This window comes from Synchiropus splendidus, chromosome 8 (assembly GCF_027744825.2).
Source record: "Synchiropus splendidus isolate RoL2022-P1 chromosome 8, RoL_Sspl_1.0, whole genome shotgun sequence".
In the NCBI taxonomy this organism is placed as follows: Eukaryota; Metazoa; Chordata; class Actinopteri; order Syngnathiformes; family Callionymidae; genus Synchiropus; species Synchiropus splendidus.
This window is the reverse complement of record NC_071341.1, coordinates 22,331,509-22,347,263: the sequence shown is the minus strand read 5'-3', so window position 1 is coordinate 22,347,263 and position 15,755 is coordinate 22,331,509. Positions and strand designations below refer to the sequence as shown.

Genomic DNA, 15,755 nt, shown 5'->3' with positions numbered 1-15,755 from the left:
AGGACGTCACCTGCTGTCCCCGAGCTACGAGACGAGACAAGACTCTTTCTCCACTATGTCAGTGGACTGGGGAAACAGTCTGGTTCAGTGGAAGAGCCACATGCCTGAGGAAGCGCTGGACTTCGGATGTTAGACAGTAGTGATGGGCCAGTGAGGCTTCATGAAACAGTGTCCTTATTTTTAGAGCTCAGTAGGTGGCGCTGTTGGTTTAAAAATGAGGTGAAGTATCATTGAAATGGTTGGTGAAATCCAAAGACTTTAGAGGAGCGCCATCTAGTGGGCTCTGAATATGAGGACACTGTTTCATGAAGCCTCATCAGCCCATCACAAGATTTCAACTCGCCCTCACCCGTGTTTTAGCCTTTGAATTTCAACTCCCAGACACAAACGTTTAAATGGATATGAATAATTTATTAATTGAAATTTACAAGCCCATCAATAATCCAATGACATGTGAATTAAAAGTGAACTAAATATACTTCCACCTGCAAATAAATGATGCTGAATCCTCCTGTCGCTCCTGAGCAGTTCCAAATACATCTTAAAAAATGAGACGCCGCTCAACTTTTGGTCTCCTCATCCCCCTGTGAACAGAAGCATGTCACAAGCGCCGTCTCAGTTTGATGGCAGGGAAGGCTGCAGCTCTTCAGATCCCAGTCCTGAAGGTCTTCTGCTCTTCAGATCGCTCAGCCCAACCCCCCCCTCAGGTCCCAGAATACAAAGATCATTCCATAAAAAGCTGGGTGCCGGCGCTCAGTGGAAGGCGTAGAGCAGGATGAGGATGGTGCAGATGCCGATCACCAGGCCGAGGATGAGAGAGTCGCGCCGCTTCCTCAGGTTGACCCGCTGGATGAGATTGTTGATGGCTGGGAAACGATCTGAGAGGAACGGGTTAAGGATGTCTCACACCTCATGATGGACCACATGTTCTCACGCAGGTGAATCACACCACAGGATACTGGCCAACGTGTTGACTTTGCTCTGTATGGACTTCAGCATTCCACGCTGCGACGTCATGTTCTCCTTGGTCGCCATGGCGATACTGCAGACAAGAGCGTGAAAACTGACCACATGTTGACAGTGTTCAATCACAGGGGACAAGCTGAAACTAAGATAAGCTCAACTCAACTAAAACTGAGATAAGCTCAATTCAACTAAAAGGAAGATCAGCTCAACTAAACTAAAACTAAGATAAGCTCCGCTCAACTAAAACTAAGATAAGCTCAACTCAACTAAAACTGAGATAAGCTCAATTCAACTAAAACTGAGATAAGCTCAATTCAACTAAAACAAAGATCAGCTCAACTCAACTAAAACCAAGATAAGCTCAACTCAACCAAAACTAAGATAAGCTCAACTCAACTAAAACTGAGATAAGCCCAACTCAACTAAAACTGAGATAAGCTCAATTCAACTAAAACTGAGATAAGCTCAATTCAACTAAAACAAAGATCAGCTCAACTCAACTAAAACCAAGATAAGCTCAACTCAACCAAAACTAAGATAAGCTCAACTCAACTAAAACTGAGATAAGCCCAACTCAACTAAAACCGAGATAAGCTCAACTCAACTAAAACTAAGATAAGCTCATCTCAACTCAAACTAAGATAAGCTCTGCTCAACTAAAACCGAGATAAGCTCAACTCAACTAAAACTAAGATAAGCTCATCTCAACTCAAACTGAGATAAGCTCAACTCAACTAAAACTAAGATAAGCTCAACTCAACTAAAACTGAGATACGCTCAACTCAACTAAAACTGAGATAAGACCAACTCAACTAAAACTGAGATAAGCTCAATTCAACTAAAACTAAGATAAGCTCAACTCAACTAAAACTGAGATAAGCTCAACTCAACTAAAACAAAGATCAGCTCAACTCAACTAAAACCAAGATAAGCTCAACTCAACCAAAACTAAGATAAGCTCAACTCAACCAAAACTAAGATAAGCTCAACTCAACTAAAACTGAGATAAGCCCAACTCAACTAAAACCGAGATAAGCTCAACTCAACTAAAACTAAGATAAGCTCATCTCAACTCAAACTGAGATAAGCTCAACTCAACTAAAACTAAGATAAGCTCAACTCAACTAAAACTGAGATAAGACCAACTCAACTAAAACTGAGATAAGCTCAATTCAACTAAAACTGAGATAAGCTCAACTCAACTAAAACTGAGATAAGCTCAACTCACCTCAACTCAAACAAAACAAAAAAGTACTATTAAGAGAATAATCTAAATAACTAAACAACTAACACTGACTTCTTCAGTCCAGGAGGCCCTAAAACAAAGTTCATATTTCACCTCCTGTTGGTGCTCTGCTCAGATTAAAAGCCTTCAAGAATCATTGAAACTCAAATGACTTATCCCAATGAAACAAGAGTCACTGTGCGATGGGAACCTGGCGTCATGATGAGTCGCCTCAGGGATAGAATTGCTGTGATAGTGTAGCTTTCTCTCATGCAAACTTGGGTCTCAGCATCTTTGGCATCAGGAAAGTGCCGCTGGGCACTTGGCAGGCAGAGTTTCAGCCTTCTCTGGCATCTCTTACACACTGGGATCGATAGACAACTTCCCAGAGGACTGAAAGTTTCAGGAGAGCGAGTCGTTTCCAGGGAAGATGATTTAACAGCAGCTCAGTCTGATTTAATAACACGCAGAATGGTACATTTAGTGGTCAGGAAACACGCGGCCAGAGGAGGAAACATTCCCAGAGTCGATGTCCTGAAGCTACTCCTCCATGAAAGACACTGCAGAAGGCAATAGTTGTGCAGGTTGGCAGCAGCGTGTGGGTGGCAGAGCATGGCATCTTTCTGTGGGTGGCGGATACTGAGGTGCGAGTCTGCAGTGCTGGAGTAGCGCAGCATGTGGGGATCATGTTCTCCTCTGTCAGGAACCGACACTTTGCTGACTGCAGCAACCTCCAACAGCTTTTCTCTCGCTGTTTACCAGCTCATGAAAATCAGAGACTGGTGAGGAAGATTCGTTTGCAGGGGGAGCGGAACTCAACTACTGGAGGTGTGAGTTGTAAATATAGCTGTTAACAGAGATGACTCAGTGAGGATTTGTGCCAGTTGTTTGAAGCTGCATGCAGTCGAAACGTGTCGCTAAAAAGTGTTGAGACTCATCGTTTTTGTTTATATTTTAAGGAAGGCTACTACTCTGAGTACACCCACATAAAAAAATGACTAAATGACGTCTCTTTCCAGGCGAAAAAGGCGGGGGAAACGAGAAGAGAAAAACGACTGGATGACGATAAAGTGGAAATAAAACAAATGGTGTGGAAAGAGGGAAAATAGAGGTGATGCAAAAAGAAAAGTGAGCAAGGACAGAAAAGAAGCTGCAGTTCAACAGTCAAGATAAATGTGTATCTGATGGGTGCTGGTCACACATGAGCAGTGGTGCACACAGTCCACACACTCCATGAAGAAAAGGTTGAAGGGAAGTTACCTTATTGTGTCGTCCATCAGTCGGTCCGAACTAAAGAGAGGAGAACCATAGGAAGACTGGTTAGAGGGGAACAATACACATCTCACTTCAAAACTTGATTGACACTCGTAGACTTTCTGGAGTCATGTGTAAACAAATGCGTGGGCGTCAGTAGCTCCCATTTTTCACTAAAAGGGGTTTTCAACAGGACTTTCGACTAAGCGGGGGGGTAAGAGAGTTAGAGATTGGTCGGCGAATCGGTGCAGCAGGGACGGTGCTGCAGCTGCTCTTCCACACTGTTGTGAGTCTATTGACCGAAGCTCACCTATGGTCATGAGCTGTGGGTCAATAGGATCCCGGATACAAGCGGCTGAAATGAGTTTTTTTCCGACGGATAGTAGCGTCTTCCTGTGTGATAGGGTGAGAAGTCCTGTCACTCGGGAGAGACTTGGAGTAGAGCAGCTGCTTCTCCATGTTGAGAAGAGTCATTTGAGGTGGTTCGGGCATCTCATGAGGACGCCCCATGGAGGCCTCCCTTAGGAGGTGTTTCAGGCGCGGCCTGCTGGGAGGAGACCGGGGGTCGACCCAGGACCAGGTGGAGGGATTATATCGCTACACTGGCTTGGGCGTTAGGCGCAACCTTCTGAAGCTGCTGCCCCCACAACCCGGCAACGGATAAGCGGATGAGGATGTACGGATGTATGTATGGAAGTATGGATGTATGGACGGATGGATGGATGGATGGATGGACGACCAAGCGCTCTGGCCGAGCCACCTTTGGTGGAGTGTCTCAGAATTTTTTTCAACAAACAGACTGCGCCATGTCTTAAAAAAGGCTGAAAAACACTGGATAAGAGTAATATTTAATGATGACAAGAAACAGACTGTGGCTGTTGTTTAACAGAGACAGGTAACAGTTGGCTGGTGCGGCGAGCAGATGCTCTGAGACCTCGGAGGAAAAGTAACAATTAAACAATAAAAATGAAAAGCTGCATCAGAGTTTAAAAAAAACAAAAACAAAACGACCCATCTATCCTCTTGCAGTACGACGGGTTTGAAAGCCCATTTCATTAGATCATGAAGAATAAGAGGGGACATTTGTGAATCACCTGGATAAAATCCCCATCGTGCTCACAGGCTTGGCTATAATTCCACCTACAATGCAGCAAGCAACTTTGGGCAGCAGTGAACTCACAGATGAGGTTAGACATCACATCGCCGTGCAGGACCCGCGTGCTCCCTTCTTGGATTTTTGCCCACCACACTAACACTCCCATACAATTCAGCAGAGGACTGTACATCACTCCCAGTCTCTCCTCCACAAGAAAGAAATAACTCACCAGCGCTGGACACATGGATCTTTGGCGCGGGGATTGAAATAGAAAATATAATCGAGGGCGCACCATTCTTTATCAGACATGACAACAATAGGCTATTTCCCGAGTCTTATAAACCACAAGCAAATCCATGCAAATTGTGTTATTATGTAAATGAAACAAAAGAGTGACAGTCTGTCAGCTGGCGGTGCCCGGCTCATAAATCAGGGACTGCGGAGAAAGAGACAGGTCGCTGCAACCTGAGGCCGGGTCTCACGCCGCACATGCAGAAATTAGATTGGGAGGAGGATTTATGCATTGTTCTCTTCAGCCACCAGCCACAGAAGTGGCGGTCACGACAACTCGGCAATCTTGGACAAGCACATGCGGCTTGGCGTTTGACACAGCTCCGTCACTGGAATCCAGTGGAATTCCATACAAATCACTTATAAGTCGAGCGCTAATTGCTCTGCCTCGATAATGTATCTCAAAGAGAAACCCGTCTTTGACGTGGCAGCAGAAGGTATGAATGCAGATCTCACTGTAGTGACTGCTCACTCCTGTCTGGACCACAGGTTTCCTCTGCGGTTCTGCTCCAGCATTTAGCCCCTCTGAAACAATCAGTATTCAGCAGGGAGGAGCTACGAGGCCAATAAAGCACTGAACAACTAGAGTGCATTTAGCATAAAACAGAGATGAGAAAAACAACCTTTTTAGCCCACTAAGTCGATTAGGACTCCAGCAGAGAGACTGCAATAAAACTGATCCAGGATCCAGATGCTTCGATGGCATTAACCAACTGTTGGGCATCATTCAACATACTCTCTCGGAGAGGGCCTTTTATGGCACAAAAACATGAGTATTATGACAAATTCAATAATATCTGAGGGACAGCACATGTGCTCAGGTGTTTAGGAGACCAAGTCAGAGAGATGGTTTGGACATGTACAGAGGAGTACATTGGTAGGAAGATGTTGAGGTTGAAACTGCCAGGCACAAGGTGGAGAGGAAGGCCACAGAGGAGATTGATGGAGGTGGTGAAGGAGGACATGAGGTTTGTAGGTTTGAGAGGAGAGGAAGCAGAGGACTGGGGGAGATGGGGGAGGATGATCTGCTGTGGCCACCTCTGAAGGGAGAAGCCCAAAGAGAAAGAAGAAGATTCAAACATTTGAACCCACGTGAAACAATTATTGGGCACAAACAATGAATGTTGGATCCATCCTGGCTTGAATGAAGCCTGCAGACATTGGTTTGATGGTGTCGAGGATATATTCTTGGCAGCAACTCAACTTCAGTGAAAAGCCAACTATTGTTATTAGCATTTGAAGTCCATCTCTGAACACTATTGGCGCCAAGGCCCGCATCATAGCAAATGAGGTTCTTTCTATTCTTTGTAGAATGTAATGGAACATTTGATTGGAGGGACACAAACAGGAAATAGATCAAGCCATTGCTATTTGTCATGACTGGCGACCTGTCCGAATGCACCGACACCACAGCCGCTGCTCCTCCAGGAGATCGGCCCTGTGGGCGGAGCTGCGGCCATGCGGGTGAAAACAGCGCATTTTGAGCGACGTAAGGTCAATAAAACACCTGTGATGTCATATCAGTTTGATGTGACCAGGCTCAATATTTTGGTAGCATGATGCTCTTTAGCCTATAAAAATCCATATTAGCCGCATTGTTTTATAGACCACAAGTAGTGGCTTATAGTCTGGAAATTACTGCAGTTGAATAAGTCATCATGACAGTCCGACATGGAGGAACAGTCAAATGTCATCATGATGGTTTTTGTTATTCCGCAACATTCTTCCATGACTAACACAACAGGAAGTCTTATCAGTGTGACCACTACCATTAGCCATTCCTCGTCAAACTTTTAATGGACCTCCACTCCTTTGCTCTACATTATTCATGAGCATTGACCTTTATGGCAAACAGATGGGAAAACAACAACACCAGTAGAGACGAGCGAGAGAGAGAGAGAGGGCACACACAAGAAAAATTAATAATAAGCAGCACTTATTCCTTGGGAACTCATAAATGCTAACAAAGTAAGGTAAGGTAAGTAAGGTAAAGGCACTTTAACACACCAATATTCATACCACTCTTCAGTAAAATGTATTGCTTCCACTAAGCAATACATCCAGAGGTCAAAGTGAAGGACAGAAAGCAATTCATAAATCAATTGTGTCGACCATCAGAATGAATTCCTCAAGAAAGTTAACTGATAAACGCTGCACTCCAGCCTGACTTCCTTGGTTAGTAAGTGGCCTCCAAGTGAAAGAAAACAATTCAGCATGGAGCCCATTAAAGCACTTTTTCCTCTGGTCTCAGAATGTAGTTTTATGGCCCTAACAGGATCAATAAAGCGCAACTGGATCCTCGCAACCAACGTCCTTCCCCCCTCCCCTCCAATCTTTGTAATGATCAGGGAAAGCCTAGTCATATGGGATGTGGTTCAATGGGATAATTTTATTACCGCTAGCCTGATCAATTGGGCAGGACTGTGATTCGCTGCTGTGACTCAGCCTGATGCAGTTGTTATCGTTCTCCGTGGCATCAGATCTGAGCCGGTAGCACTTGAGTCAGATGGAACATAGATGATCAGTCCACACTGGTAATTTCCATCTTCTTCACATTGAAGTCAATCCATCTATTGAACCAGCTTACATTATCACATCCTCCTATTTTTTAAAGAAAATCATTTTCGAACACTGTATACTTTCAACCCGCACCATCCTCAAGCAAATACATATACTGGACCTCTCATTAGTTCACCTTCTGCTGTGCAGAAGACTTTATCTATTTTGAAGAAGGCCATATCATCTAAAGGGGTAATTTGAGTCAATGCAGGGTTTCCACTACACATGAAAGAGCGTAGCGCTTCAGAAAAATGCTTTTTAAAGATGACCTCTCACGCAACCAAATGTATTGAAACGAAGTAGAAACATTGAGACAAACAGATAACACACAAAATTCCTGAAAGAAACCTCATAATCTGGAGATTTACTTCTCAGGATTAAAAGGAGTGTTTTTATGGCGACAAATTTAGTAAATGTCAAAGCGTTCCACCACAGTTTCAAAAAATCCCTGCGGAAACCCGGCACTGAAAAATCACTGAACGTCATGCAGTAATATTCACTTTAGAATGAAAAACAACAAATGAATCAACTAACAATATCACGCACACACACATCACTACTGAAACATCTGAAGTTGCTTTCGATATACATGATATTTAAGATGCACGCCAACACAGTTGTTTCAACAAAGTTTGCATATGTGCCTCACTATATAGGGAATAAAGTACAAAGAGTGCACTTTGAACACGATGAGCCTGCCGCAAGTTTGACCGAATGGGAAGCCAAACCTTCAGCCTGTTGCCAAGCAGAGGATCCCAGTAATATACCGATGCACGTGTGGCTCAGCAAATCAGCGGTTTTTATTTTCTGCTACTCACAGCTCTTTGCAACTAAAGTAAAGTATGTTTTTCTTAGACATGCATCAACTTGCATTAGATCAGATATTGAATTTTAATAAAGGTGAATGATAGGAGGGAAAAATAACGCTGAAATAAACTCGGGAAACTTTTGCTAAAAGGTGCGAAAAACAAGCAAGTGGCAGCAATATTGATGATTTCCACATTGCATTTGAATGGGCTGCTTGGTGGCAGCAAACCAAGGTGCCGTGAAGATAAATGATCTCAGCTACGGCTGTTGGAGGTTTCTGCTGCTGCTCTGCCAAAAACTGTGAACACACATCGCTTGCAAAAGTGCAGATGAACTGAACAGAAACTGCCAAGGTTAGAGAGAACGACACATTTTTCCTTGCTTGAGTCAGAATTTCATTCCTCTCATTCAATGACTTTTCTTAATTTCCACAATTATTCACATCGTAGATTCTTATTGAAGGCATCAAAACTATGAATGAACACATGTGGAATGATGTAGTAAACAAAGAGGTGTGTAATGGCTCGAAACATGTTAGATATTTAGAGTTAGATTCTTCAAAACAGCCACCCTTTGCTTTGATGACTACTTTGCTCACTCTTGGCATTCTGGCCATGAGCTTCATGATGTGGTCACCTGATGAGGTTTTCCCACAGGTGACTCCATCATGAAGCTCACTGAGAAGGACAAGGGTTTGCAGCGCTACCAGCAATGCAAAAGGTGGCTACTTGGAGTCAAAATATGAGACATATTTTATTCAACATTCTTTCTTTCTTTGCTACATAATGCCATATACCCTGCTTCATAGATCAGATGTCTTCAGTCTTCATCTACAATGTAGAGAGTAATAAAAATGAAGAAAAAACACAGACTCAGAAAGCATGTCCAATCTTTTGGCCCGTAATGTGCACTGTTTTTCAATACCCGGTGCACATCATTTAACCGCGAGAATGCATTATAGAACATGCAACACATAAAGTGATTTAAAAAGAAACACAGCTTACTTCCTCAGGTGCTCGTGCTCCTTCAGAAACAGTTCTGTTCTTCTGTTGTTGATTCCAGAGCCACTCTTATACGTCCTAGAACGGGACAAGTGCATCATTGAATATTTCCACATCACAGCAAAATATGCAAAAGCAAATGAGTAGAGATGTTTTTGTAACTTTCCTCAGTCGATGGGAATGTTTTTACAGTACAAAACAGTGTACAGACGATGATGTCAGTTGGTCACTGTTGGATCTATTTGCAGGAGCCATGGAGATCAAGATTCTATAGGGTATCACACACGTGATCCAGGGATCTTAATCCCTCAGAATCCATAGCAACACCGGATGCTGAGAGTTTTCACATGATGATGATGATCAGAAGGTGAAAAAAGGCGATGATTCTCAGGAGCAGAGTGCTTATACAGGGAGCGAACCCTTGCTCCACAGTTGGGGGAAGACTGCATGAAGTTCCTCTCTGGTGCATAGAGGGAAGCCATAAGGGATAAACACTCACAGAACTACAATTACATCCAGGTAACTACAGTATTTACTGATGACCTTTAATCTTATAGAAAAGAGTTCCATTTTGTTTATACATTTACAATGTAGTCAGTTCCATTACCACACACAAGACAACTAAATCTCAGCCAGGTGCAACACCTTCCATGCTTCTAAGAGAAAGTTCTCCATGGTCCACCACCAGTGGAGGTTTAAAAAGTGAGGTAGTCACAAGTCATGAAAAAGTAGCTTGCTAGCTCATGTACTATATGGATAGTCACTGCTTAAACGCAACTTAAATGAGCTGCCAAGGGAAAGAAAGCAGGGCCACACAGATAAAGCAGTAATGAAATACAGAATTCATACACAACACCATCAGTCAGGTTCAAGTCATTGAACACAAAGGCTCACTGGAAATAAATGCCTTTGTTTAAACAGTTCTACGGCCTCAAAAGAAAACCATTTAACTAAAAGAAAACCATTCAACTGACAAGACATGAGCTGAGAAATATAGACATTGTGTGCATTTCAATTTGCGGTGCTCTTCCAGTAAGAGCTTACGCATGTGAGTACAATCCACTTCGGACAGCTGACTCTTCACAGCTGTGCATCGCTTCTGCCACATCTCACCACCTTCTTACTGGGAGGGTAGATAAATAGAAGGGGCTAAATGATGCAGAGAGGAACGAGTCTCGCTGTGAAACAATAAATATATGTTCCCTTCCATTAAGGTGGAGAGTGCAACTGCTCTGCATCATCCCTGGAACACCATCATGACAACACTGCAGTCAGCAGGAGAAAACACACCCCCTTCACACATACAAGCTTCCTTAATGTGAGCAAACTGCAGCTGCCGTGTTGGTCATGTCAGGCATCTTCATCACTGCAGTGAGGCATTTCAAAAGGGCAACAAAGTAAATCACTGGTGTCCCGTCATTTTTGTTGCTGGCATTTACGGTCCAAGCGTAGGATACGGGAGGGCGAGCGCTCAGCTCAGCTTCATGACTTTATGAATGGCAGAGCTGCACACATGATGTGTGAACGAGGTGAATGACCGAGGAGGCCTAGAGGATTTTTTTTTTTCCACAGAAGCCATTTAAGGTGCCCCCATAAATAGATGCTGAGCTCCGTTCAAGTCAATAAATTATAAGGTTTGTGTGCTGCATAAAAAATGACAAACATCAAGATTTACAGCTCAGATGCAAATCGGTCCCGTATAGTCATCACGATCACTAGTGCCCCCTGTCGGCAGAAAAATTGTATTGCAACTACAATTCATTATTAATCATAGAAAAAAAATCATTGATGAATAACCCTAAACTTCTTTTTGAAGAGGAAGTTTACTGGGGAAACTAACAGAGGCTCTGAGGAGGCAAGTCAACTTGTAACTTCAGCAGGTTTGGGAGCATTGACACAGATGAAGCAAGCAAGCACAGACATGTAATATCCCGTGGAAAATTAATCACTGACCGGTTGGATAAGAAAGAAACCAAATCAACTTATGCAGAACTTATTTTTCTATTCGTTACAAGTCCATGCTGAAATTCTGTTTCATTTTCTCATTTTCTTATGTTTCATTCATGTTTCATTCATTTTCCTTCCTTAAAATACATTTAAAAGTATAGCACCATTTATATGACATGTACACGGTTTGTCAATAATTGAATAAAATAAAATAAATGAAATGTATACATGCACAATGTATGTGTGAAATATACAACCTAAAAATAATATCTATAATATCCTTTATGTGGTCCCTGGGGATGTTAAATTGCCCACCCCAGCCACAACATTCGTAAGATAAATTCTAAAATACACTGCAAAACTTGACACTCTGATGTTTTGGAAATTCCACTAATGTTACCCTGGGTTGCACTGCCTTACATGCTTCATTTGTGCAAACAAAAATCGGCTAAAAACTCAGTGTGCAATGAGCCCAAATGTCAGCTGTGATTTGTACACGCAAAAATCTGCATGCAACTGCTGACAGTCCATTCAGATTGGGTTCCCTCCAGGCAGCCAGTGGAGACGTGTGTGTGTGTATCACACTGAGCAGCAGGTCAGCAGCAGCCTTTTTGCCTGCATTAGAACCATCAATGTGGTTTCCATGGGCTGGTCGGATTGTGATGCACTTAACTCTAATGGGAGTCTTCTGCTGCAGGCAATACAAGTCTATCGGTATGTTGCGGACCATCTTCCGGGAGAGGGGTTTCTCCCACTGAAGAAGAATGGACTGATCAGCAGGTAGAGGTTTGTGATATTCAGGAGAGTGAAGAGGAATGTCTTCGAGAGGCAGCCGCAGGATCTCCGCACATGAGACGGGTGCAGGTCATCAATGAGAGTCCTGCAGTGCTTCAGCGTACACTCACTGCTGTGTCTTCCAGATCAATAAGCCATTTCAGCTGAACGGCAGGAGTCACGCTCTGAGGAGCCCCCGGCTCCTTTCAAGAGGCATCTCAAAGTTCAGCCAGTCACACCAAGAGGACACTTGCTCAAACCAAGGCCAAAGAGCTCGTGAATTATTTCCGGTTTAAACTACCAACATCCATCTAGACTGTCCAAAGTTAAAATCACGGTTGAGCCATCACTCTACAGACAAAATCTTTGGCAGATACAGACACAAAATACAATAAACAACACAGCACTTTTCTGATTTCTTAAGAATTAAGAAATGAAGTGGATTACGGCGCTCTTGAAGTCAAGATGAACAGATGTAGATATGAAGAATCAGGTTAACAGTTCCCAAATGAAGAAACACAAATAAAGCACAGGCATTCAAACCTACTCAATGTCTTTTCGCACTGATCCAAGAAGGTCTTCCCTTTCCCGGATGGCCAAGAAGTTTCCTTTGGTTTTATGGAATTCATGAGTGTAATCCTAAAAGAAAAATAAACCATCATGCATATGAATGATAAGGCATGATTGAATAGATCAAGACAAGAAAGGATAAATAAAAAAAGATATTTTTTCATGACTATTAACAACAATATGATTACTGAACACGACCGTAGTTTCTGTACGATATACCACAGCATTTCTTTCTGCATACTGTAAGCCCTGGACCTTTAACAATGCAGCAGTTAATATGTGGATTTTTAGATTAGACTGCCTTTATTCTTCCAAAAAATGGGCAATTAAAGTTGCTTGTATCAGCAACATTAGGTATGATCACAATGTTGCAAATTTGTTTTCATCATCAGAAAGCAGATACGTGGAGAAGCTCGGCTTGGCTGAATCTGGCCATCGAATTCGGACATATTGGAACAAGCCACCAGGAGACTCAGAGAGACTCAAGGGCAGATGGAAAATTCCAGCATCAGCCTGACCCAAAACAAGTTGTCATCTTCATTGGCTCCCAGATACAACCGGCCTCCCAAGGTCGCTCAACTCTCCTGGAAGTTTTGCAGACAAGGCGCTCCGCCCCCGCCTCTATTCCCATCACTGACTCTTCACCCTCGTCTTCAACGCCTTCTTTGGCCCCCACTGTGCCCGCCTCCCTCTCAGCGCAGAAAAATGTATGGCAGCGGCTTCCGTCATCTGCACTGCGAGTCCTCCCATCCCAACTGCCTCCCCCCCTCCCATATGTGCAGTCCTTGAGTTCTTTTGTTGTGTCCTCGATGTGCTCACGTGCTGAGGTGTTTCTTTACGGAACCCACACTGCGCCCCACTCACAGGAGCCTAGTTTGACAGTTGCTCCTATATTCTTACTGTGATCGCTACTGTTATGTCTTGTCGGATGGGAGTTCAATCTCGTTGTTACTACTTGTGGTACAATAACAATAAAGGCTCATTCATTCATTCATAATTCAGTGCCATATTTGAATACCAGGTGAGTGAATGGATATCATACACTAAGATACAAACAAAACATGTTCCGTACCTGTAGAATGTCTCTGTGTCTCTGAAGCGTGTGCATGAGGGCAGCATTAAGAGATGCGGTGCCGGGCCCATTTGTGTACTCCACCATCTTATCATTCACAGCTGTCAACTGTAAGTGACATGTCAAGACTTCAACTGAGACAGTGAGAGAAGAGACAGTGGGATCCACTGTCCGTCCGGTGAAACCTTCCACAATTGACTTACTTTCGCCAACAACTGCTCGATCTCTACTGACATGGTGTCGAACATCCTGTCTTGGGTTGAGTTGTTTAATAGTGGCGTCGTGTCTGACCTAAAAGAGGAACAAACAAACAAACAAAAAATAAAACTTTTGTATCACAGGAATCGCACAACAGTTAGTAATATTAAGTGTGAGTCTAGTATCCAGTGACATCTACAGGATTGCATTAAAACAGCCAGCATTCCCTCCAGATAAGAGGACAGTTAGCAAATGAATTTGTCAAAAAAAAAATCACATGATGGAATTGAAGATATTATAAATATTGGAAGTTACATTTGTAGCTTAATTACAAATAACAAATATCAACATACAATGTAGACAATAGACCCCAGTCAAGTAGATTTAAGGAAGTTGTACAGCATGAAACAAACAACTATACGGTGCAAAAGAGCAACTTCAAATTTGGCTTCATGTTCTCTGTCATTTGGGAGTAAATTATCACCTCATCCCGTGACAGTCAAGTGTGTCTGCAAGGAGCTGTTTGCACAAAGGAGTGCCATTTCATTCCGTCTTAATCCTGAAAGATACATTCTATACATGCCAGTTTGTTGCATGCAGGCTCGCGTGAAAAGAACCAGCTTTTATGGAGCAAGGCAAAAAAAAATATCCATAAAGGAATTTCTTCTTCCGATCCTTTTTTGAAACATTAACTTGCAACAACACCGCTGTAATTATATTTATATTACGTCATACAATTTCAGGATCCAGTATGGAAACCTGGTAACAGGTATGGTAACACCACCAAAAATGTCATCTCTTGTTCCTGAAAATTTCACTGAAATGTTCTTGAGTTACTTTAGTAACAGACAATTTAACACCAGCGAGAACAAAACTCCAGGAAAACAAGGATCTTACGAGTCTCCGCGACGGCCATCTCTGGATGAGTTATAGCTGGTGCACAGTTTACTGAAGGAAACCAGTTTCAAGTCCAGTTCATTCTCAGTCTGTCTTGCCTGCTTTCGCAGATCTGAAACAAGCAGATCACAACAATCGTATTGCTTTCATCTGACAGTCGCAGCACATTTGGTGAAGTGAGAAAGACAATATACAGCAAAATACTATAAACTATGCATTGGACGAACAGCTGTAAAACAGTTTTGACATCATATATATTTAAATAGTAGTTGTTTGTTTATAAAAAACACACGTGTAATATTTGTTAGAGAAAGAAAAGTGTTATCGATTATAGCTGAGGATAAAGACAGTTAAAACAAAACTTGGGCCGACAAAATGATGTTGTCGCACAAGCACGTTCATAAACGTATAATATAAGGAGGAGTACTCGGAGCGTGTCGGGAGAAGTGCGCGGCGTGACAGTGATTCACAGGCTCCCTGGCAAATTTGAAGTTCCACGGCGACATGTTAGCTGCTAGCATGCTGCGGCTACAGGATGCTAAACGCTCGAGTGCATCGTCAACACAGAGACTCGGAGTACGAACAAACAAGTGCCTTCTGTTCCCACTGTTCACTGTGGCGACGACGTTAATGTCAGTGTTATTCGTTCTGGCATTCGTTTGTTTCTCACCTTCCCAATAGTTACTGCTGCCTGTTCCAGCCATCTTTGTTATTCTGAGACGTCACCAAGTTCCGGGTCTCTGTGACGACACAAGAAGCGACACTTTTCACCGGAAACGTTCGCTGTCAAACCTCCTTTCTTGTTTGGACCATGTTTTTTTATGAGATTTATTTTTTAATAGCATGTGTAAATGAAGGCATGTAAAACATTGAGGCGGCTGTGAACGCTAAACGTAATGACGACACAGATGCGCCTATAAATCTTCATCTTCACCTTCTTCTGCCGCTTATCCGGGGTCGGGTCGCGGAGGCAGCATTCGGAGCGAGGAAGCCCAAACTTCCCGATCCGCAAAAAACCTCCTCCAGCTCCTCCCGGGGGATCCCGAGGCGTTCCCAGGCCAGAGTGGAGACATCATCTCTCCAGCGAGTCCTGGGTCT

General features: G+C 43.1%; 1 protein-coding gene across 2 annotated transcripts; it reads right to left on the bottom strand.

Annotated features, from left to right (window-relative positions):
- Nucleotides 1-332: 332 nt before the first annotated feature.
- Nucleotides 333-15,397, bottom strand: gosr1 (golgi SNAP receptor complex member 1). 2 transcript variants are annotated; one of them, XM_053872688.1, is made up of 9 exons: nucleotides 15,085-15,281; nucleotides 14,658-14,769; nucleotides 13,766-13,853; nucleotides 13,563-13,670; nucleotides 12,468-12,559; nucleotides 9,203-9,277; nucleotides 3,452-3,481; nucleotides 960-1,042; nucleotides 333-878 (listed from the first exon to the last, which is right to left on the bottom strand). In XM_053872688.1, the coding sequence occupies exons 1-9, from the start codon at nucleotides 15,176-15,178 to the stop codon at nucleotides 754-756; spliced, it is 807 nt and encodes a 268-aa protein (XP_053728663.1). In that variant the 5' UTR covers nucleotides 15,179-15,281; the 3' UTR covers nucleotides 333-753. The 2 variants fall into 2 exon arrangements, with proteins under 2 accessions (XP_053728663.1, XP_053728664.1); XM_053872689.1 differs by lacking the exon at nucleotides 15,085-15,281 and adding an exon at nucleotides 15,328-15,397 and having other exon boundaries at nucleotides 335-878.
- Nucleotides 15,398-15,755: the final 358 nt, after the last annotated feature.

Excerpts from the sequence above, each read along its gene's own strand:
- gosr1 (XM_053872688.1), bottom strand. The coding sequence starts at position 15,178 with ATGCTAGCAGCTAACATGTCGCCGTGGAACTTCAAATTTGCCAGGGAG. Across the intron at positions 13,671-13,765 it reads TCGAGCAGTTGTTGGCGAAA|TTGACAGCTGTGAATGATAA; the intron begins GTAAGTCAATTG and ends TGTCACTTACAG. Across the intron at positions 9,278-12,467 it reads TCAGTGCGAAAAGACATTGA|GACGTATAAGAGTGGCTCTG; the intron begins GTAGGTTTGAAT and ends GTCCCGTTCTAG.